This window comes from Anopheles marshallii, chromosome 3 (assembly GCF_943734725.1).
Source record: "Anopheles marshallii chromosome 3, idAnoMarsDA_429_01, whole genome shotgun sequence".
Classification (NCBI taxonomy): domain Eukaryota; kingdom Metazoa; phylum Arthropoda; class Insecta; order Diptera; family Culicidae; genus Anopheles; species Anopheles marshallii.
The window spans coordinates 7,580,502-7,603,427 of record NC_071327.1 but is presented as its reverse complement, the minus strand read 5'-3'; the positions used below and the strand labels follow the sequence as shown (position 1 = coordinate 7,603,427).

Sequence of the window (22,926 nt, the reverse complement as noted above, 5' to 3'; positions counted from 1 at the left end):
CCACTTTTCGGACGCTACCGAACGGAACGGGATGCCCGAGCACTGCCAGAGTATCATAATTTTCTGCCAATATCGAATTGAATTCCCGAAATTCCTACCCCCTAATGCGGGATGGCGAGTAACACCGGCCTTGCCCGATTTGCTTAACGATCTATAATTGCCAGTTGATAGCTAGGGCACCGTACCGACTTCCGAAACTCGTAAATATATTTATTTTCATATGATCCCAATCTTTTATGGAGAAAAGCGTTTTTTTTTGGCAAGCCTTATTTTTTCTTATCTCCTTCCTTCCCTGTTATTCCATTTTCTGTGGCCCTGGTCAAAAAGAGGGAGGATTCTCAGTGTGACCTAGATTTAATTTTAGATCGCATAGCTTTTTTCATCCATTTTTAATTTTACCTTAGACATGGTTAAAGAAAACAGGGCGCAAAAATTTAAATTGATTATAACGTTTTTTTTTTGCTTTTAACAGCTTGTTAATTTATTGTTGATAACGAATTCCAAATAAAAATTTGTCAGAATTGTAATCTTTATGGTTTCCGCAATAAAGCAGAAATGGTATATTTTATTCCTGTTTTTCCACTATTTCTTAACCTCTTCTTGGTGGATCTTATCTTATCAAATAACAATCCCAACATTCTTAAGTAATCATCAATGCAAAAGTTATGTGAGCAACCATCTTTCCGCAAAACTGTAACAGACCTTGCTGAAGCGTACAGTAAAATAAGGCAAAAACGATTATAACTTTGCGGTTTCCCATAGCAAATTATAACCGGGGTTTAAGGATTTATTCATGTTTGCACTGAATTATGCCGGTCCACAATACGGGACCGTCAGCACATTTCGGCAATCATCTTCAACTACCCTCAAGTTGGCAAACACTCATTACGCTTCGTTGCGCTAAGCAAAGCCAACAAAAAAATATATATTCCTCCTCCAACAGCTTCAGATTGTCGATTGTGTAAGCGAAATCGCGTCACAAAATGACCCCCGGCCAACCCAACGGGGTCTCGGCGTATCCATAAAACACAGTATCCGTGACAGACCGAGCAAATGATGGATGATATCTGATGTCTGGCAAAGCATTTCACCAACCGTCAGCCGGTGACACAAGTGAAGATATCCACCGAAACCTTCGCCAAACAAAGTTTCATCACCGCTGCTGCATAATAACTATCTTCAAGACGCAGTTGAATATGATTTGTCCACATTAAGCAGTGAGGTGCCCCATTTCCGCGCACGATACACATCCTAAACGTTCGTGTTTTGCATCGAATGCAATCAAACCACATCACCCGACGATCAACGGTGTTACGCGGTACCATTTTCCACTCTGTCACCCGAGCGCTCGCAATGCGAAGCGAACGGGAAGAACAATCTGTTCCACGGTTCCATCAAAACAATCAGTTAATGTTTTACAAATTTCTTCCATTCCTTACAGTGGAGCAAACAGACGGGGGGAAAAAAGCTCCGAAATTACCAAACAGCAGCCCACCGCAAAAAGCTATCATAAACGATCATCCCATTTAAGATTTGCTTTATTTGCTTTGTTTTGTTACGATTTTTTCGTACCCTTCTTCGTTCGGATCGCTACTGGATGCCACGAAACGGAACGGAAAGTGTTTAAGACCTTCACCCGGGGTCTACCGATAGTAAAAGTGTTTCCCAGCCCCGCGAGCAGGGAAAAGCAAAAGAAGCCGGACCGGATTAGTAACGATACAGATAAACGCAGAAACAACAACCATAACCGCGCGTTGCATCGCTTTGCCGTAACACAATTAATGTTCGAGTAAGACGGGAGGAGTTGGAGGAGGAATAGTTGGGGGAGGTTGAGAAAATAGTACCTCAGCCCCATACAATGGTCGGCACAGTAATGGGACCGGGAGGTGAATAGGAAACCGAAAGCAAAACGATTGCGTTTCTGGCCAGCTGAAATTGTCTTCATACTTAACCACAATATCATTACCGTTTGGCGGTCACCGATCAAGATACTCCGTATCAATCGTGATGATCACGTTGATGATGATGAGGTGAAAAAGTTTCCCTTTCTTTAAACGCTTGTGTCTTAGAGCTTTACTTTCCTTGCACCATCGGATCCCAACTGTAGCGTCGAAAAATCGCCACGCATCGGCTGGGCAAAAAAAACATGCACCGTAACGACCCCGGATCTCGACCACCCATGTTCCGACCGTGGCAGTTCCCACGGCAATCCACGGCGGTCAGCGAAGAACCGGACTAAAAACATTATGAAATTGTAGCTCGCGCCGAAAAACACGACGCTTGACGCGCATTTTGCACGCCCTGCCGCTGGAGGTCAGCAGTGGCAACCCCCTCTCCAGCAGGGCACCATTGTGGTGTTGACCCTTAGAGAGATAGAGCACTTGATACCGTGCCGTGCGTTTTACGGGTACGGCCGTTTGCGTAGGGCGTCTAAGTCTCGGGGCTGTAAACATTACGTACCGACTTATTTACCGGAGTGCCTTCTGACCTTCCTTGACGGTTGGTATTGGTACACACCACTCACCGATTCAATGCCCTTAAGGGCTACCTTGCCTCTAAACAAACACACACGCTCAGAGTTGGTTGCCGATGCTCTATCAACTTCCAGCGTGTATGTTTTGCTGTCTAATCTCGGAAACAAGACGACCTTCATTAAACACCTTCGGTGAGTTGATTTTTTAGCCTGACCGTAAAGTATCTTCCCTTTCGTATACGTTACGGCGTGGAATAAAAGGTACATCATGCGCGAGTGCGTAGTTCCGTGTTGAATAATAACACCATGAACTTGCCCAAGCATGACACTTTGAGTGTGCTTATCATTCTTTCTAATTCCGACCACTTCCGGCAGAAAATTACCTCGTTTCCATTTAAGCCGGGACATAAATTGTCCTGATGCATGAGTTGGTTAGAATGGGCGGTAGATGTTCCTGGGAAAATATCCACAAAAACACACAAAACAAGAGCTTCGAGAAGAATATTCTCCAAAAAAAAAGCTAAAGACTTGTTTGCTTGCTTGTGCTCATCGACTTTGACACATTGAAGGGCACCTGGTACATTGCTATTGCACTTGATACAACAACCGGAACAGTAGATATCAAACGTCAATTCTACTGTTACTACAAACAAAAACAAATCTAGCAGCGTGACAAGACTCTCATTTACCAACGATATGAACTACACATTGTTGCATACGGAAAAGAGGTACATCTACCGGATACATCCAGAGTTCCGGTCGCAGCTCAAAGGTGAACCTTCCATTCATGAATGAAACGATACGTACTGCTGCTGTCAAAGCTATAATCAACGTCATCATCATCATTGATGCGCTTGGTTTATCACAATGCAACTGTTGCGCGTAGATTCCACTCATCGCTCCAGAGTTCTCGAGCCGTTCGGAAGGAAGCTATTAATACAATCAGACGAGTGTCCGACTGTCCGCCTTATTGCACGATGATGTACCGGAAATAGATTACGTTATTATGCGCTGGAACCGATCCGGATGAAGTTCTTAGCAACATCCGGAGAGGAATGTTGTTGTGTTGTTACTTCACTGATAATTTCAAGTGAATGATAGTCTTTTCTGTAGCCATATTTACCAGACACTGCGAGCAACGATAAATGTAGTTCTAGATTAATCCATTTACGTACCTGCGTGAGAAAAAAAAACAAATGGTAATGCGTTAGTGTTGTTCATTCAGTATTGATTATTTCTTATCTTAATTGAAGGTGTACATTTTATTGGATTTGTCATTTAATTAAGACCTTCCAGGTCTGTTGCTTGAGTTCTGTTTCGCTGTATCCTGCTCTAATCCGCTGCTGGTTAGAATTCTGACGCTATTTACTTCAGCCTCTAGCGTGACCAAGTGCGTGACAATAATACCCGAACGCCTACGTCTTCCGAACTGGAGTTTCATTCAAGCTCCAAGACCAGTTCAAACCACCCAACCACTATCTAGTACATCTAGATACACACCGCGCACCCACCGGTGGATGGAACCGAACCGGTCCGGTTGTGCCCGGGAGCCAACTTCCTCGGAGCGCGTCATAATCGCCCCAGCAGTCTGCATCAACCTGGCAACCTGTCCGCAAGCCAGCGAACGAAAGCAGGTCTCCGGTTGCGGCTATCGGCATGCAAAATGTGTGCATATTAATTTTCAATCAAACCACGCGTACGTGGACCCCCCGGACCGGGTAGTATAAGCGGCACTGCACCTAAACGTCCAAACACCTTGACACTCACCGGAAGGTCCGGTCTATTTTTCGTCACTGTGCATGGTGTGGCGTGACAAGGCGTGAAGGCAAACAAACGCTGGCAACAAGAGCTCACCACCCTCACCACCAGGATCACCAGCGGAATGCGTGTAGGTCGTTGTGGTCGTCGTCGCCGTCGTCGTCGTCGGGCAACAATTGAATATTTCTCGTCTAATAAATCGAACGCCACAGCAAACCGAACAGAGCTTGCTAGCTTCCCCCGCACGATATCGCGGAAACTGTACGCTAGACCTCCTCCCGTAAAAGAGAAATAATTAGAGCCGCATTCTAGGAGCAGATCTCGACGCCACAGAACCTACGATTTGTTTATGTCGCAAATGTTTGTTCCCCTTTCGGGGTTGTACAAGGTGCGCATACGCTTTCGATTTGCGTTGATCAATTGATATTAATTCGTTTTTCCGGCACATGAGGTTACCACCAAGCCACCATACTTCTTCCCAAGTGCAACAGGTTTAGAGCCCCAGCAACTCGAAGTAGGCACCTTCTTCTGCAATTTGCAGATAAGTCATATCAACCCGTTCATGCCCGTTCTTCACATTGCTAGAAGCAGAAAAGCTCACGCGAAAGCTTTCACTTGTGCGAAAACGACAAATTACACCTTCCCAGTGCGTCCTTTGCAAATTGGCTAGCTTCAGCGCTAGTGACAACTTCAATTTAGTTCCAAAGAATCGTCAACACGCTAAATCCCCTTCACTATCCTACCCACTAACACTCCCGACTGACTTTAAGTTATTTATTACGTTAAGCCTTCAACGCAGAATTAATTTTCTACCCAAGCGAGGAGCAGACCGTCCACCGTCTCCGGCACATGTGTGGGACTGAACTCCAGTCGGCCAGCACGGAAAGGAACTACACTCTCTCAAAACAGGTAGGTTCCAACTGACTCGATTAAATCCCCAGCAATGAGGACGGAAAAGAAGCACGCACGGCGAGATCGTGTGATGCAACAAATCATAGACGCAACAGATCCGAATCCGAAGCGAGCTGGAAATGAGGCTCCATCCCAAAAGGGGATCAAAACAGAAGACATGCCCGTTCGGTGCAGATACGGACCTGATCTTTAACAGGTAGATCTCCACCACCGAACCACAGCCTGAATAATGAAATCATAAATTAGAAAGAAATTTAAATTTATCCACCCTACGCCTCCCTCCACCTCCTGCTACACAGCGCGGCCGAGAGATGCGAAGTTTGTCTTTCGAACTTTCTTCGAACGCTTTACCCTCACCCTCGACCTGTCCCCCAAAAACCCGTCCCGTGGTCTTCTAGACGCTGGCTCAAACAACGCTCAGAAGACCGTCTTTTGCGCGTCCGGAGCAAGAAGGGGTTGGAGAAAAAAAATACTGAGCACACTAGAAGAAAACGATCTCGGACCGGTTCTTCAGACATCAGTGGTCCTCAGTTGGCAGCATGTCGGACAACACTGGCAACACTGTGGCTGGATGATCATGATCACCATCATCATCATCAGCAACCCTAGCCGCAAACGGTTCGGTGTGCGTTTGGGGGAAGTTGGTCGCGTTCGCCTCCCCATCCCAACACTCGAGTCCCGTTACTGCAAAGCGATCATTTAGTAATGTGTCAATTTTCTTCTTCGCACTCTCGCCGGCTCGCACAGTTCCCGGATGAAACTGTACAATCCTAGAGAATGCGGACTTCCCGTGTACGAAGACGGCTTCGGGTGTGCATAATCGGCCATGAAGCGAAGGAACGAAACGGGCGGTTGTGCCGATGGCCATCTCCAAAATAGACACGAAAACTGGACGGCGAAGCAAACAGCACTAGCGGGTTTCATTTGTCACTACGTGGCGGGTGGAGAACATATTTGCTTCCCAACGCTGTCACCATCACCACGTTTTTTTGCGACTTGTTTGGGGGTTTCGTTGAATTCAGTCCGATTAAGTTGTAGGATTACACCACACCACCGACAAGCCACTAGCTCGTAAATCCAAACACGATCATCACGGAGTGTAGACCATGGGGACCTGGTGAAATTGCACACCAGCGCACGAACAACCGGACGAACTGTCCTTGATATGGCTTAATTTGCTGCTGATTTGACACCTGGGCTGGTCCGGTCTGACTACCGAAATACAAGAATTCTAACGTCTTCTAACGGAGATTTTGTTTTCGATGGGACTTTTTGTGATCTTGATGTGTGCTAAGTGATGGCAGTATTGGTTAGAACTTCAGATGAACAGCGTAGAAGAAGCAAGAAATTAGAGGTAATTCAACATCATCCCGGCGCACTTCACAACTATGTCTCATTAAGCTCAGGAAGAACTCACAGCAACGCAGTCTGTTTAATGTTCTCCCATTTCCATCATATCCCGGCGCGCCACAGAATCTAGAGCAAACCAGTTCCAATCCACAATAATTTGATGGACATGATGCGCTTGTTACGCGCAGCATCGTCGTTGTGAAATCCCCACCAGGTTCAACATCCCGTTGCATCCCGCTGTTAATGTACCCCTAGGCCACATCACTGCCCAGATCACGCACTCATGTTCGGGGTTAGAGGATGCCGACTGGTTGATGCATTTTCCTGCTGAAGATGAAGATGCACCCGCAGGGTGCAAATCGTTCAACAATGACTCGCGCACCGCTGTTATTTCTCCCGAACCCGCTGAAACGTGAACCGTGTTCGATCCGGGTGTAGATGGGGATGTTTTAAGCTGCTGGAGGATGTGTGATACGCTCGTATCGTTCTACGTGATCGGGCAAATACGGACGGACGCGTGGATGAAAAATCATGCCCAGCTACCCGGAGGAGATAGAAGACAATGTTATGCCCTCCGGGGGTGTCCGACGAATGGTCATTAAATTTTATGCTACATCACAACCACAACCACCAGCAGACGGCCAGCACTCCCGGACGAGCAGAGCACCAGTACGTTCAGTTCTGACGCTCCTCTCATGCGAGGTTCTTTGTGATAATGCCTTATTATCACTGAAGTTCATGATTGCTTGCATAACTATCATGTTACATTTGATGCCAACAGCAATAGATGATATTTTTAATATGAAATTAACACAGCAAAAAATCTACCGCAGCCACGGTGAATAAACATCGAGAATGTCTCTAGAAACTCCCGTTCCAAATTCTGAGCAAACTTCCGGTTTTTGTGACCCACAGTCAACATCGGGCATGTACATAAAATGTTTACCTTCTCCAACATTCGTCCGTAACAGAGGTTTACATCGAAAGCATGCTCAGTTCCTACCGCAGCCGTAGCAGGGAGAAAAAATAACAACTCCGAACGCCGGATGCCAAGAATGTCCGAACGAAAGGTACCGGGCCTTTCTTCCAGACCGATGGCCCTGCAGCAGAAGAATGCGTTCACTTGGTTCTGAACGGTCCACAACGTCACAACGCCTTGGCCTTTATACCAGGGCACACTTTTCGGACGGTATATCTGGTACACACTCTTTCTCTCTCATGCGCTCTTCGTCACCATCTTTCATGGTACACCACAAACTTCATCACTGATCGCCATCATCAGCGTGTGGAGCATCTGGATGGAGCAAACCCTGCCATGTTGGGGCGATGTTATTTCCACACTCTTCTGCTTCTACCGAAAAAGAAGACACAGCAAAAAAAGTGCTCTCCACGCTGCTCTCCAGAACAGTGACGGTCCGAGTTCGGCGAGCCCACACGAGAACTAATTGTACCGTCCCGTACCTACCACCACCCATGCGGTCCTGTGGCACATTGTGCACTCTTAAGAAATGCTCAAGCTCCAAGCGGGCTCCTTCCAGCATTGAGTGATGCTGCTTGTGGCGAGAACGCCCCATTGCCGGCACCGGCTTTTTCTCATTCTTTCACCTTATGTTGGGCCGGTTTAGCAGCGTTGTTTTTTTTTTGTTGCTTTCTTCCACTCGTGTGTCTCATACCCGGGACGCGTATCGTATCTTGACCATGAACGACCAACACCCAGGTTTTGGTCCCACTTCCCACTTCAAGCCTGTACTTGCCGGCGATGGCACACAGCAAGCCAGACTCGGCACAGCTTACTCGATCAGCATTCCTTCAGCCCTTCAGGCTTCAACATCGGGATGACGCGTACCTGGCGACGATCAGTGCGACTCTCCTTCGGGGTGAAGCTAGGCTTGAGGACCCCATTAAAGCTTCCACCGCATACTGCCCATACTACTTGCCAGTAAAACCCTAAGCAGCGAAAACCGCGCATTCTAGCCTCTAATACATATATATGGCACATTACGGTACAGAATGAGTAGTTCACCCTTCACACCAAGCCCTAAACCTCCGCGCTCTGCCTTCTTTCTTTATGTCTACCCAAAAAAAAAAATACTACTACAACTCGAACTCACAGCCAAAATGGAGAACGGATCGGCAAACTAAGCTACAACAAAAAAAAAAACACGAAACGGAATAAGCTCCACTCACAGTTTGCCGATCGTTCGCATAAGTACCCCCCTTTACCATTTTGGAAGTGCGCGACCAGAACACGTACCGACAGCATGATGCATTCTTCACCATTGACCTGACACCTTTCGGTATCCTGGGGCCCCACCATCCCGCACCACTCCGATACGTCGGGACGTAAATGGAAACATACCACCCGACCCGACACCAGGCCATCCCCTTGCGACCGAGCGGAGAATGGGACAGACAGAGTGCCAGAAGGAGCTGAACAAACCACCCTTGATTCGAAACATATGTTCCAGTGATCGTACGATCGTAAGAAGCTCTTGAGGTGGGAAGCAGCAACACAAAAAAAAAAGAATACTTCCACTCCAACAGAATGTATTGCTGGAGCTGGATGCTCTATAGCTGGCATTATCGCGCTGTTTTTTTATTCATTCCCCACTCGACAGGATCGCTTATCTACCCCTTTCTCCCGTCACTCTTGTCCGAGGGAGAGGCACGAGATTGCGTAAAGCGTGTAAGCTGGCCCCGAACGGAACGAAATTATTTCCGAATAAAGTTATTATCGTGTTAAGGTGCAATTGATAAATTTTTCATTCCCATTTTCGATCGATACGATTGTACGAACGGGCGCGAGGCTGCAGCGGAGATTGTCGGTTTGGTGAATTATTCTGATTAAACGAAGCCGATTTCCGCCGCTGGGAGGACTTGGAGAAGTGGGTAAGCAAGTGGGTGGGAAAATTGGGAAAGAATTTTTGCTTTCATTTCCAACACAATACAGACACCCCTAAAATTCTTATCGCCCGCTTTATGTTTCGTCTCATACATTAAATGGTACACCTTTAATTAGGGGCCACCCCAGCTCAGGCACGGCCCTGGGCTAATGTTTTGGGGTTGGGGTGGAACCATGTTTGAGTGTTTGTTTCCATGCTTTTTCTCCAAATTTTCTCGTGTGGGCCTCCCATCGGGAGTCGGGTCGCAACATGCGAACATGATCTGTCATTTTTTTTTCGGCACACTACATTGCATTTTATTCCAAACAGCTTTCAACACCATTCGACCTTAACTTCCCTCCGCGACCATACGCGCCCGCCCCGCTCAATGTGGAGCTCCAACTCGTCGACCCTTTTTTGTGTTTTAATTGCACCAATTAATGCAATATTAAACTTAATAAGACTTAAGTAATTACATGTTTTGCTGGTGGTTATGCTTATAATTCACCTTGTTAGCGCGATTTACGCATGCGCCGACCGTTTCGCAGAGCGGAAGTGTCGAAAGCGTACGCAAACACGTCATGGAGTCTCCCCATCGTCCCCTCTCCTCCTCCCCAACCACTAACAAAACAGAACAGAGAGGCCAGTGCCAAAGGGTGAACGGTGTTGTGCGCGGTGGCCGTACAAAAATGGTTGTATGTTTGGGGATGTACTTTATGTGTAGTTCCGCTGTTCAAGTGCGTTGTTCAAACCGAGCGCGCATTTACTTGTCTCTTCTCTTCTTCCACTTTTTTTGTTCCTTATTTGTTCAGTGTATCCACAGGGCCGGAACATTTTGATAAATAAAATATTTGATACATATTTTATAAACACATAATTATTTTCACGTGCACCATTACCCGAAAATTTGGGATGCATTTTTGCGTGATGCACATCGTTTTGTTTCCAGTTTGCTTTCATTACAAACGTGAACGTATGGCTATTTTTTTACTAATGCGTGATGAACAATTTATTTTAAAATATTATATTATTGTTGGGTGAATCTAATTCAGTTTTATGTATCTGATCAATCGTTCATTTGCTTCAATTAAATCAATCATTGAAATCATCGTTTTTAGCTAATTTAAACATGTTTCCATTTTTATTAAAAAATAAAATTGTCGTCTTACTCTCCTATTCCTTTAAAGCTTCTTATGCTCATGCAATGATTAGATAAACTAAACGTTCATAAATTCAACCGAGCAAATCAGTTCCCCTGAAAGAGTACAGCAGACCATTAAACTACAGCACCACACCGGGAGTAAATCACGACTACGCAATTTCAACGGTTTATGGGTGGCGATAATGTAAGTCGCTAGCTCCGACGTCATCCGCGATAAGAGAGCGAAAAAAGATCAACGCCGTGCGATAAAACTATCACGTGACGGTGGTGATGGTTTGGCTAGGGATACTGCGACGCCTTATCACACACTATCTCGAAATTAACACCCGGCGTGTGGCAATAAAATTAAAGAAATAATTAAGGACACTAGCCTTCGTGCTGAAACGAGAGCTGCACAGACTGCATCACTTACAGTCGTACGAAGAAAAACACGTGGAGAAATATAAGCGAAAACAGATTTTTATTTTTGAAATATGTCTAGGTTAAAAACAAGAATAAAGAAATACTTAACAATATTCGGGCACTTCACAGACTTGTGACATGATCAGGTGTACAAGTTGTCAAAAAAAAAAACCGGACGATACGAGAAAAAATATCAAAACACAGAAATGGAAAGGTTATTCCCAATGGAATCACGTCGAAGCAATCGCGCAGTCGGATGGATCGATCGCAACACAATAGCAAGCAATGCGCCCGACAGAAAATTAAGGCTGCCAACGACAGGAGAACAGTGACCGTAGCATACACAACAACAACAACAACAAAAAAACTACCCACAAGCCTCACAAACAGCCAGCGAAAGAGAGTTGTATGTGAAAGATGATTAATCTTCAACAAATTTCCACCAGCTTCACGACAACAGCCGATGACGTTGAGCCACCGCTTGTCTTGCGCATTTTTCCAGTAAACGCTTCGCGCTTCCCCGTCCATCGGCATCATCGCAATCTCATCCCGGTTCCGTGGTGTGGAGAAAAAAAAACTGGGTGGTAAGTGTTTGTGGCGCCTTCACTGGGCCACAAACCATTCCAATCCACCGGGCTCGGTGAGTCAGCCCGAACACACGGGGCCACACGGGGTTTACCGCAGGTTCCAAGCGAGGGGACTTAATCCACAGCCACGGGATGGATGATTATCGACAATTGTTGTTCACATTTGTGCACATTCATTTGTCTTTGCTATGTTGCGCATTGGCGCAATGGGAACTGTGGCGCTGGGAAAAGTGTTCGCCCCGTGTACATCTGGTCCGATGCGCGGATGTGTATGTGCGGCTCAGCGCGCACATTCGTCTTCGCAATTGAATCGGTTACATTGGACGGGGTGGCCCAACATACGAATGACAACAACAAAAAGCTTCCCTCACACGCACATACAAAACGAAGGCAGCAAAAACGCAAACGCATCGAAGCCGGTGTGAAACCGCATCGTGTTTTTCCTTTTGGAACCACATTCCATTCTTCCACATTGAACAAGGTGTACAGAGGGGGGAGTGGCAAGGTTGACATGGGGAGGGGGGACAAGGGGGAGAAGGAAAGCTGATGGTCACACCAGGGAGCATCAGCAGCACCATTGGCGACACCACTCGAAAAGCCAGATGCAGATGAAATCGAACATCGATCGAATGCTTTGTTGGGAGGAAAATTGAAAAGACCCTTGGCTTGCTGGCAGCGGGGTGGAGGAGTGCAACGAAGTGTAGAATGCATGTGAGTCTTCTGTCACTATCAGCAGCAGCTAATCTGGTTTAGTGTTACTCGACCACTCATGCGTATCCCGTGGTACAGGAGGTGCATGAAACAGCAGGCCAACCGATCGTGCCATCGATGCCAAGATGAAGTGCGAAAAGTGCACTGTGAAGGCTAACTTCTCCCATCCTTCTACTGCCCTTTCCACCCTCCGCCCCATACCACGCTCAGACGAGAAGCGCGACATTAAGGAAGCCACAAAGTATCCTATTTCATCATAAGCACACGTCGTCTTCACCCATCGAGCGCGATCTAAAGTGGCTCTCCAGAGCGTACACACCTTGGGCTTGATCTAGGCTTTAACTCGTAGACGGTGGCTGAGATGAAGACGAGCACGGCGTTTTTTTGTAGCATCTTTCGCTTCCGTTCCAGCATCCTTTCACTTTACACTGCCCCTTCCCTCACACACACTCACATTGCAAAAAGGGCACATGATCAGGTGTGAAGTGAAGACGATTTATTATAATTTGACTACGGTCTGGGATGTGTCGGATCGTTCGTTCGAGTTCGCGTATCTTGTTTGGTTGCAGGCATTACTGTGCGTTTTACCGTGCAACAGGCACGGTACGTGATGGCGAGGGAATACACATGAATGCAGCATGTGTCAACCAGGCTAGACAGGGTACAAATTCCGTGTAAATTGTTGCCGATCACGACATATTCGCAACCAGGCAAACCAATGTCTTTTCGATGCTTAACGCTTCTCGAACACAATTTGCTCTCTCTCTGTAGACCTGCTGCTCTAGCCATGATAAAGGTGGTTAAATGTGATTGTTTGCTATATCATAATCCTATAGAATTGTGGTGCAATCATCCAGGATTATTATGATGTTTTTATTGGAGTGTTTTTACGTAGAAAATGATAAAATCACGCAACAAGTATCCTGGTCACGGCACCAAACCAATCTTTCTTCTCTCTTTCTCTGTACCTCGTATCGCCATGATATGGCACCACATTTTTCACCAAGAGCAATTGAAATACGTTGCGTATGAATAATTGAAAACTCTGACACTCAACCCACCGCACACCAAGGTGCGATAGCGTTATGACCTTTGGGCTTTATCGCCAACCAAAACGCTCCCCAAGGGGCCCCAAACGTATCGACTCTTTTCTCCTAAAGGCAGCATATAACGCGTTGGTAAAGCATGGGAAGCCCTATCGGTGTCCTCCTTTACTAAACAACCTCATACCGATACCAATGTGCGGTCGTTGCTTCACCCGAAGGACACACCTGGGACGCACAATCCATTGTCTTCCGATGTAGCTAACGATGCGCTCTAACCGGGGACCGCCGCTTATAGAGACATCAACCACAAAGCGGAATACGAACACGGTTTCACCTCCGCGGCTGTATGTTGTTGCCCCGTAGCGCTTGGGTCCAGATAAGGATTATCTAGCGTAAAGGCAGATAACGCTAATTAAATAACTGCGCACCGAAAATAGGATCCCATAAGGTCACGTTTGTTCCTGTTTTCGAGCGTCATAGAAACGGGCCTGGGAGCCGGTGGCCCATTGCGGCTTAAGACGGAAACGAACGATGATGGCGGATGTTTCTGAAAGGTCTCGCCCCATTCGGTAATGCTTTGCTATGCGCCGTCTTAAGATAAAGCGCTGTGACTCAAAGTCCGGTAACGAACAGTGCCGAAGGTTGTTCTGGTTGTTTGGATCTAGTGGATTAAGAGCTGTACGCTCTGTGGGGGTGAAGATACTAATGAATAGAAACATGGGTCTTATATTGTTTGATTCGTGCAAAGAACACCGAAAAAAAAACAAGTTTCCAAACTGAAATCATATGTATAACGTTCGACAAGTTCAAGGGCATCATATTTTTATAAGATTCTTCCACAAATGACGCTTAAATCTAAGCACATATTTACGATCAATAATCACATGTTTACTCACACAAAAGCTTACGAAATGTTCAATAACTGAAATACTTTTTATCGAAGCCAGACAGTTGGCGCCTTCAGCGGGCAGGAATAAAAATTCTTAACCCTATCGTCACTCAAATTCGCACCGGTTATTACTCACGCATTGGTCACGTTCAACACGTTGGTATATTTGACTCATTTACTGGTTGATTTTGCGCTTCCCTCAAGCACTCCCCTGGCTTAAGCCACCCTTATTCTGCTCCAACCCGCAAGGGGATTGAACTTTCTCTTTCAATATGTACTAAAATAAAAAAAACTAACAACAGAAGAAATCGAACGATAGAAAAATACTTCAACGATCGGTTTCAAAGACGAAAGGTAGAGAGAGTAAGCGTAGGATAGTAAAAACACCTTTGCTCAACCGATTGAAGAAGCAACACACAAAACACTGCCCCGTCAAAAAACACATCATCACAACAAGTACTGTCGGTGGGGAAGTTATGGGGATGAGGGTGCATTGGAGAGAAGCATTTGTCGAAGAACAACAATCACATTCCACGGTGTCGTAAAGAGATGACGGAGGCAGTCAATGGCTCCCGGCCACGTGTGTGTGTGCTTGCGTGTGTGTTGATGTGGGGTTTCGTGCGAGTGCCTCAACGTGGAGACGCCACGGCATACCTTTCCCTTTTTCGTGCATCATTCCCGGCGGTAGGGCAGTTCATTGCACCGTACCGATCGCTCGTACCGAACCTGCTGTGAACGTACGAGGCGAGTTTTCGGTTACGCACGAGTTAGGAAACACGCACGAAACCGTGCAGGTTGCTTGCGGAATCAAGGTTAATCGAATCATGTTCGGGTGGCAATCGTTTGGGTAATGTTGGCCGTATGCAAAGGTTTAATTTTGACGATCAAGGTGTACAACAAATGGTAAATTAAACCATCTATTTTTAGCTCTTCGAGGTACTTAAGTATTTAACACATAATACTGTGTAAAATTGAATAATAAACAAATAATTTTTATGACCATTGATCGGTGGACATAATGAACTTAAAGCAATACAATAAAATAATGCTTAAAAGCTGACATAGATTCATACATAAGAAAATACACGAACAGAGAACATAATTCCAAATTTTGGTCAAATTTGCTCCATCCAACGTTAGACAAATCATTGGCAACGATCACATAAATATTTTGCTCTTTAAATCTTCAACGGGGGATGAATTCATCAACGTAGAAAACTACCAGCTGCAGACAATGCTGGTAAAGCCGAAATAAGTAGCGAAAGTAATCAACTTGCAAGCGATAGTTTATCATCATCTTTCCTCCTCATCAAAAGCTCATCGTGACTTGTCGAACCGTCGAACTTCTTGGGAAACAAAACGGAACAGTTTGAGTATAACGACAATACTTCAAACGAGGCAAAAATGAACGAAAGCACTTTCTACTTGAAAGCAAAAATAGGTGAGAGAAGGGGGGGGTGGGTGGGGAGCGCGGGAATATCCCAATCCACCCTGCCAACCGAATAATCTAACCTCCGCCGGTGTTATTGGCCACTGCGTGCCAATAATTAGAAAATCCCATGAAAAATGCCCCGCTAGTAATAAAACAACAAACCGAGCTTGAACTTCGAGCTTAAAGCCTGGTAGATGCAGGGCAACATATTCGCAATGAAAGTGAAACAACCCGCAGCGTTTCTGGGCAAAATCTGCGGACAGGCCTACGGCTAACGACACACGCCGTTAAAGGAAGCGGCAGCAGCAACAAAAAAACTGTAAGCTGACTTTATACATCCGCAGAAATATTCGCACCGTTTGGGGGCCGCCACGCGCATTCCGATGCGGTCAGTGCGCGAACTTGCCGATGGCGAAAGCATCGGACCGACCGCTGCATGCCTGCTTCCGGAATGCCAACCAGCGGCGGGGTTTTTCTTTGAGGGCGGTTCGGCGCTGCCCAAGTGAAAAGTAAACGATCGTTCGATCCGCTTTTCAAACGATCGTGCTCAATGGGGGCAAGGGGGGGGGGGGGGGAGGAGGGTTGCGTTCTTTTACGCAAAAAGGAAAACGTAACCCCTGCCTTTTGCAAGTTGCGTAGCTGTTTGTTTTATTGGAGTTCCGCTTGTAGTAGGGACTACGCAAAGAGGGTCTTGGGGGGGGGGGTCGGAAAAAATTCCCTTTTGTTTCCAACGAAAAACCTTCCGCAAAAGGCTCTCTGGATAAACTGGACAACTGGATCGCGCAGTGGCTGCGAGCTGCTGACAGGGTACGGTCTCTTTGCTTATTTACGTTACTCCGTCCCTGCATCAATTGATTGCGAACCAAATGTCATGAAATTGAAAAATTAACAGCTGTTGAAAATGTGCTTCAAACCCATTGGAGACCGAGCAGCGAACGGGCAGAAGCAGAAGGAACCTCCAAATGTACACGCAGTCCAACAACGGCAGTATCGGCTGGACGCCGGTTTTATTATTTACCTTTCCCTTTGATCAGAGTCATTTTCGCCCAGGAAGTAACCAGATCGAAATGGGCAACATCGAACACGCTGTATGTGAACGGGTGTTAGGGAGAGGTGAGCTTCTGGCTGCGAACTGCCACCGACAAGGTGGTTTGTTTTACTGCCTGTAGTTGAGTTTTAGCTTTTTCGTTTTATTTTTCCATCGATCGATGCCGCCAAAAAGCCCGCGCCAGGGTAGTTGTTGGACGTGTGGGAACCCGGGAAGATAAGGGGGTAGTTAAAATGAAATCAAAAGGGGAAAACAAGGAACCAACACCGTCTGTTTGCGATCGAATCGAAGCGGCAGGCAGGGGTATTAATTGAGTAACAAAAACGGACGAAACACAATGACTAACCAAGATGCGAAATTACGTATCTTCAAGGTTCTAACGTACTGCTGATTGGCGTTATTTGAAGAATGAAATATCTTTAACTTAAACTACTGCACGAAATTGAATTTTATATAACCAACCTCTAAGTGCAAGCATCTGGCGGGTTTTTTTTCTTAAATCTTACCAAGTTTTTTGAATGCCTTTACGACCCTTACACCAGACCTCGATTAGCTTTCGCAACTGCATACGTGAGACCTGAGACGGTTCAGACCACTTTTACGTCCATGCCCTTTGCCAGCAGCGGATAAACGAAAAGCCCGGTGCAATATTCGATCGACCCGCCTAATGGTGTGGCGCAAGGTCCACAAATTGTATCGATTTTGTGGAATTTCTTCCCACACGAAACCATCGAAAAAAAAAAAACAAAACACATGTAACACACCAACTTCCCGATCTTGGCGCATTAAAAGCATTTGCCCCCGGACCCGACCTATGCTACGGCGTTGGTGCCGATTAGTGGGGTGACCCTTTTTTTTTACTTCACCCGATCGATCGTTCGATTCGACTTCGAAACATTCCATCAATTTTCCCTCGCAGTTTGAGTGCGGAAAGGAAATGCCCCTAATAAAGGGTGGCACACTATTGCCTCGACCGTGAACGGGTAGCGTGCGCCATTTCGCACCATATGCACAGCCCGTGACAACCACACGAACGCAAGCGCGAGAGGTCTCAAGTTCATTCGATTTCATCAGCCGCTCCATCATCACGACCCATAAAGCTACGGTGCCCGTGCCGTTTAAAACCCCGCCGCCGTGTGAACTACGGCACGGGGTGCAATCTGAGTGGAGAGTGTTTCGGCGTGTCCACACCGGTAGATTGGTCACTTTTCGGTGATAAACGTAACCGGTGACGATCACCGTTATTAGGCCGGTTTCCGGTGCCTGCAGGCGATACACACACGCACTCTGTGGCGCACTGGCAGTGGTAAAACGAAAATCGGTGCCATACCATTCTCGAGCAGAAAGCAGGTTACCGAAATTTTTGGCCCAACGTCTAGATCGGGTCTGTGACCCGGTGTGTGCGAGAGCATAGTTATTAGTACACCAATAGCGGAGGGAATTCGTTGAGACCTACATCGGGAAACACAGATATTGGTGGCACAAGGGCGGAAAAGATTTTGAGGTCAGTCACAGATAAAATTAACCGTGGCAGGCGAACATGTCCAGGAGTTCTGAATATCTTCACTAGACGAGGTATGTCATCGTCCAGCGTAGCACATCCAGCAAACTTCGAATATCTGCTCAATGTTGGGCTAGTGTGAAGATTTCTCTTCGCAACCCAGCAATTTCAGCAAACAGCGCCTGGAGATCACACAACTCCACTCCACGCCATACTCCAATGGTGCGTGGCGTCAGTGTGACTTCGTAGTCATGTTTTGCCGAAACCCGTGCACTTGATGGAGTAGAGCGGGCGAACTCGCGGAAAAACACACACCTTGTTGCTGATCCGCTACCGCAAGTTTACATCCCGAAAACTCTCGCAAAGACTTAAAATATATCCTCAAACAGTCACCTGTACCACCGACGCCCATCTCCACCTCCGATCAAGAATTCGCCGTGCAGAGAGAGTCTGCCCAAAAAGACAAAAACAAGCAGGCAACAGCGGGCTAAAGAAGAGAAAAAAACATCCGTCCCAAAACGTTGTCCCGCTAACGGCAGCAACAGCTGCCCCCAAAAACTATCTACAAACATCTTGGCAAAGTGCTCTCGTCTCCAATCGTGTTATGTGGTGTCTTCTTCGAGAGACTGTTATGTTGTTACAAGCGACTGTTGTCGTCGTCGCCGTTGCGGTGGTCATCGACACAAACCCGCTTCTTCCACCGCTCAGCCACCATCAATTCGGTTCGGTCAAGCCGTTTCCCTGGGGCTTTTTTTGGGAGATTTTTGGGAAGTGGTTTTTTGCATAAATTATGCTTCACCGATCTCGAGCCGCCCGGCCCATTGGGTGCCCAACAGTTCGCCCAACAGTGCCCAACTGGGTACCTCTCCACCGTACCGGGATTGCGTTGAGAGTGAGGCTGTTTTTACTTGCGCTGCTCTCCAGATCCAGTGAAGCATTCTTTTCCCATTCCGCTCACATCGAGGTCAGCTGGCCGCGAGTCACCTTCAGCACCGATGCGGCCCTGACATCGACATTTGAGCGCGCATTCTGGCCGGGGCCACACTACCGGGGGCCGCACATTTGGCACTGCTTGCCCGTGTGTTGAAAGATGCTTTCCACACTAGCGATCGCGATTGTGATTTTACAACCTTTTGACCCCTTTGAGCGGAGAGTAGAGAACGACAGCACGCCGGCCGGTTCGTTGGAAGGGCACACAAAAGGAAGAAAGATCGGTCAGTAAGGCGCGGCCAAGGATTGGGTCGCCCTTTCTGCTCGACGCAAAAGAATTTCATCACACCCGTCACATCCCAACGACGATCTCTTTTCGCAACGGAAGGTTTTAGCGTACGTGTGCCAAGACCGGGGTACGATGGCAGAAGCGATGTGAACTCGTGGAACATCACGCGCGCGCGCGCGTCCGCACACTACGTCCCGATGACAGGCACACCAGTTTCTCACAGCAGAACACGGACGGGATAGGGGGGGAAAAGAATCTGCAGTCACAATCTGTGCACAATGGGTCACTACATCTTCGGCCCTTTATTGCTTTCCCTGGTCTTACTTGCGTCGTCTGGTGCTGGACTGGAGTCGTTAAAAAATTTCAATAAACCACCGCGTTTGTTCCACCGTACGATCCTTCCAATTATGTGCCGTTCGCGTGGTGCGTCGGGCAAACAATTTCACGGTACGACACCAACAAAACATTCGATCGGTGTGGTGGATTTGAAGTGATGTTGCCACAACCACCGGAATAAGAAGGGGTTCTCCTGAGACGCACCATATGTGACCAGAGATTTTTCAAAAACCTTAGCGAATCGACCTGCTCGGAAGGGAATTTTAATTTATGAACAAACGTTTAATTAAATACGCGTGGTGTTGCAACTGGCCGGATGACATCATGTGCCACTGACATCATGTGGGGCCGAGTTCGAAGAAAATTACGACACAACGTTCATTCTCACTTCAAACTCCCAATTCTTCGAAACAAAAACGGAAGGGCTAAAATAGACCACCGATGGTAACCATCTGGACGGAGTTGAATTACGATTGACCATAAATCAATTGCCTAATCATATCGCCCACGAAAGCAAGGGGGAGCTAGAGTTATTCACCCTTTCAGTTTTATAGACCACCGAACATCACCTCGTTACGATTACGATAGAAAATCCGGTGCGGTTTTGTGATAAATGCCGGTGCCTTAAATTGGAACGGAAGCGCCTAACGAACGATATGGCGCAGATAAAAAACATCGAATTTCTGTGGGAATTCTCCAAAACTGTTGATAAGACAACCCCAAAGCTTATGATACTAAAATGAAATCAATGGAAATGTAATAAATTTGGACAATTTATAGTCACACGAGCAAAGGTCAAAAAAGAAACCGTTCCGCAACGGAAAAACGATATTCTTTGCAAATAAATTCTCCTTCCGTCGATCTTCTTACGGTGGAGAATCAAATTGTGTGCCCTAAAGGAAAACCGCCTTCAAGCAGCTGCGCACAATCGGTCGCAAACACATCGAAAACAACTGCTCCCGCTGCTGTTGCCGCAGTTGCATACTGCATCTGCATACCCACCCCACCCACGCACCGCCCACAATGAAATACGTGGAAATCATTTCGGAATCGATGCAAAACTGGCAGAATCGAAACCGAGCGGGGACAAAATTCGAGTTACAAAATAAAGAAACAAAACCCAGAACAGTGGGGTTTGGAGGTTGAGCAAGCAAAGACGATCCGTTAACTTACCCGATTGCATTCCAGCGCGGCCGCACTATGCTCCTCCCGCTGGCGGAAACAGTGCGTGCATTTGCTCTTGTTGAAGATGTTCGGTGAAAATTTACGACACTCGATGTTACGGCTTCCCATGTTTTTTTTTTTAATCGAATAATTTCGTTTAACGATGGGCACTGCCTAAATGGCGAATGAACGATGGGGAGGGTTGGGAGACGCACACATTCACTGGGGAGGGTGGGAAATGACACACAGATTTTTTTTTTTACTCGCACAAACAGCCACACACAAGATCACACAAGATGGGCACTGAATTCACCAAACTTCACTTTTCTGTTGTAATTGGATTCTATTACACTTTTGGCTCGTATCGGGAGCGAAAGGACTTTTGGAACTTTTGGATCACTTGAATGGATCACCCCTTTAGGATCCACTTCCGGAAGGCTCGGAAGCCTTCTTTACGCGATCGTACACTTGGGAGGCATCATTGTGTGATCCATGTTTTGCCCTTGCCACCCTATTCCCGTTGGGGGATTGGGGAGTTGTTGTATCCGAATTCGGGTTGGATGGTTGTTTTTTTTATCCTGTATATTATCAATTTTCTTAAGCTGATGTTACTTTACTATCTCCAGGAGAACATCTTCAACTGGAGGTCGGGTTTTTAATTAGAGGTTCTAGCACACTATTTCATTCACAAAACGTTACCAAACGTGATAACGTTCCCATTCAATAGGCGTTGCACTTGACAGGAGGGGGCGTGTTTGCAATTCGATTCGAAACGGTACGATTGCACCCAACTGCTTTCTGCACTCCACCTTCCAAACGCACACAATAATTGCTTTTGTAAGCTGTTTTCAAGTGCACTTTGTAATCATTTTAATTTCCAATTTATTGCTTATCACTGTGCAACACTTTCCACCACACCACGCGGCTGTTTAGTTCAACAGCTTTGCTATACTTTTTTTTCTACACAAACAAACGCAGCACTCGGCACAGGGCACAGGGCGCCAGGCGGAATGCACCTTGCGATGCACTGGACGCCGTTGGTTTATTTTTCTGAACTGGAAAATATGAAACAAAATGTAAACAACAAACATGAACGTGCGGTGAAAAATGTGTTATTATTGTTTTATTTTTACTTCTTCTTAACATGGAGGTTTTGCAGAGAAAGCCAGCACAATTGACACTCCACTTTCAACCACCAAAACTAGCCCCAAGATCGTATCGTCGATCACAACTGGGTCCACCAACGAAGACGGTTTTTTTTGTTTAATGGAGGCTACAAAATTGCCGGCAAATCGGTTACTGTATAAAGAGCGCAGAAAAAATAAAAATAGAAAACACGCGTGAAAAACGACGCACCGGATTGTTTTTGTGATAGCGCTGGTGGAAAACGCATTTACACGATGGCACGTGAAGCAGCCTGGAGCAGTGTTGAGTGGTTGAGATGGTTAACATTATTATCAGTTAAAGCCAGGAAAAGAAATCTGCAATTTTCCAACCTACTCCAACAGATGGGAAGTTTTCTGCGTGTGAGTGCTTTTGTTTTGATTCCGTTCGATAGGCTGCTGCCCAAGTTAAAAATAAACTTGTTCCATTTGCTTGCGACTTTCAAGGTGAGCTACAGCTGATTGTACAAATTCGTTTTGGCCGATAACGATGTCTAATTTCTTCAACAATATTACAATATTCAACAATATTACAGCTGTCATATTGACATGTTTTGTACGGACTTTAAACAGTGTGCAATGTTGCTGCATTTCGTATATAATGAAAGATTTCAAAGAAAATAAAGATATTTCACAAAAGATTCAAACGAAAGTTAAATCGTTTCCTGCTCTATGTGACTTACTTCTCTGTATCACTTTATGAAGAAAGCTAATTGATATTTAACTCCATTAAGAATTACTCATCGTAATAATCCAAAGCGACATTCACACAAACTGCATCCAAAGGGGCCGAAAATAAATTAAAACAAATTGTGCACCCGCGTGATCATCGACATGGTCGTGGGGGAGAAACAAAAAAGAGCATAACAATAAAGTGACAGCGAAACGCAA

The 22,926-nt window shown here is 46.2% G+C and overlaps 1 protein-coding gene across 1 annotated transcript in view; it reads right to left on the bottom strand.

The window, feature by feature from the left end:
* LOC128715355 (protein outspread) overlaps positions 1-21,001 on the bottom strand; it is a 177,943-nt gene extending 156,942 nt beyond the window's left edge. Inside the window, exon 1 of the mRNA XM_053810238.1 lies at positions 20,882-21,001. Within this exon, the coding sequence (XP_053666213.1) occupies positions 20,882-21,001 (120 nt within the window). The remainder of the gene's footprint in view (positions 1-20,881) is intronic.
* Between the last annotated feature and the right edge of the window lie 1,925 nt (positions 21,002-22,926).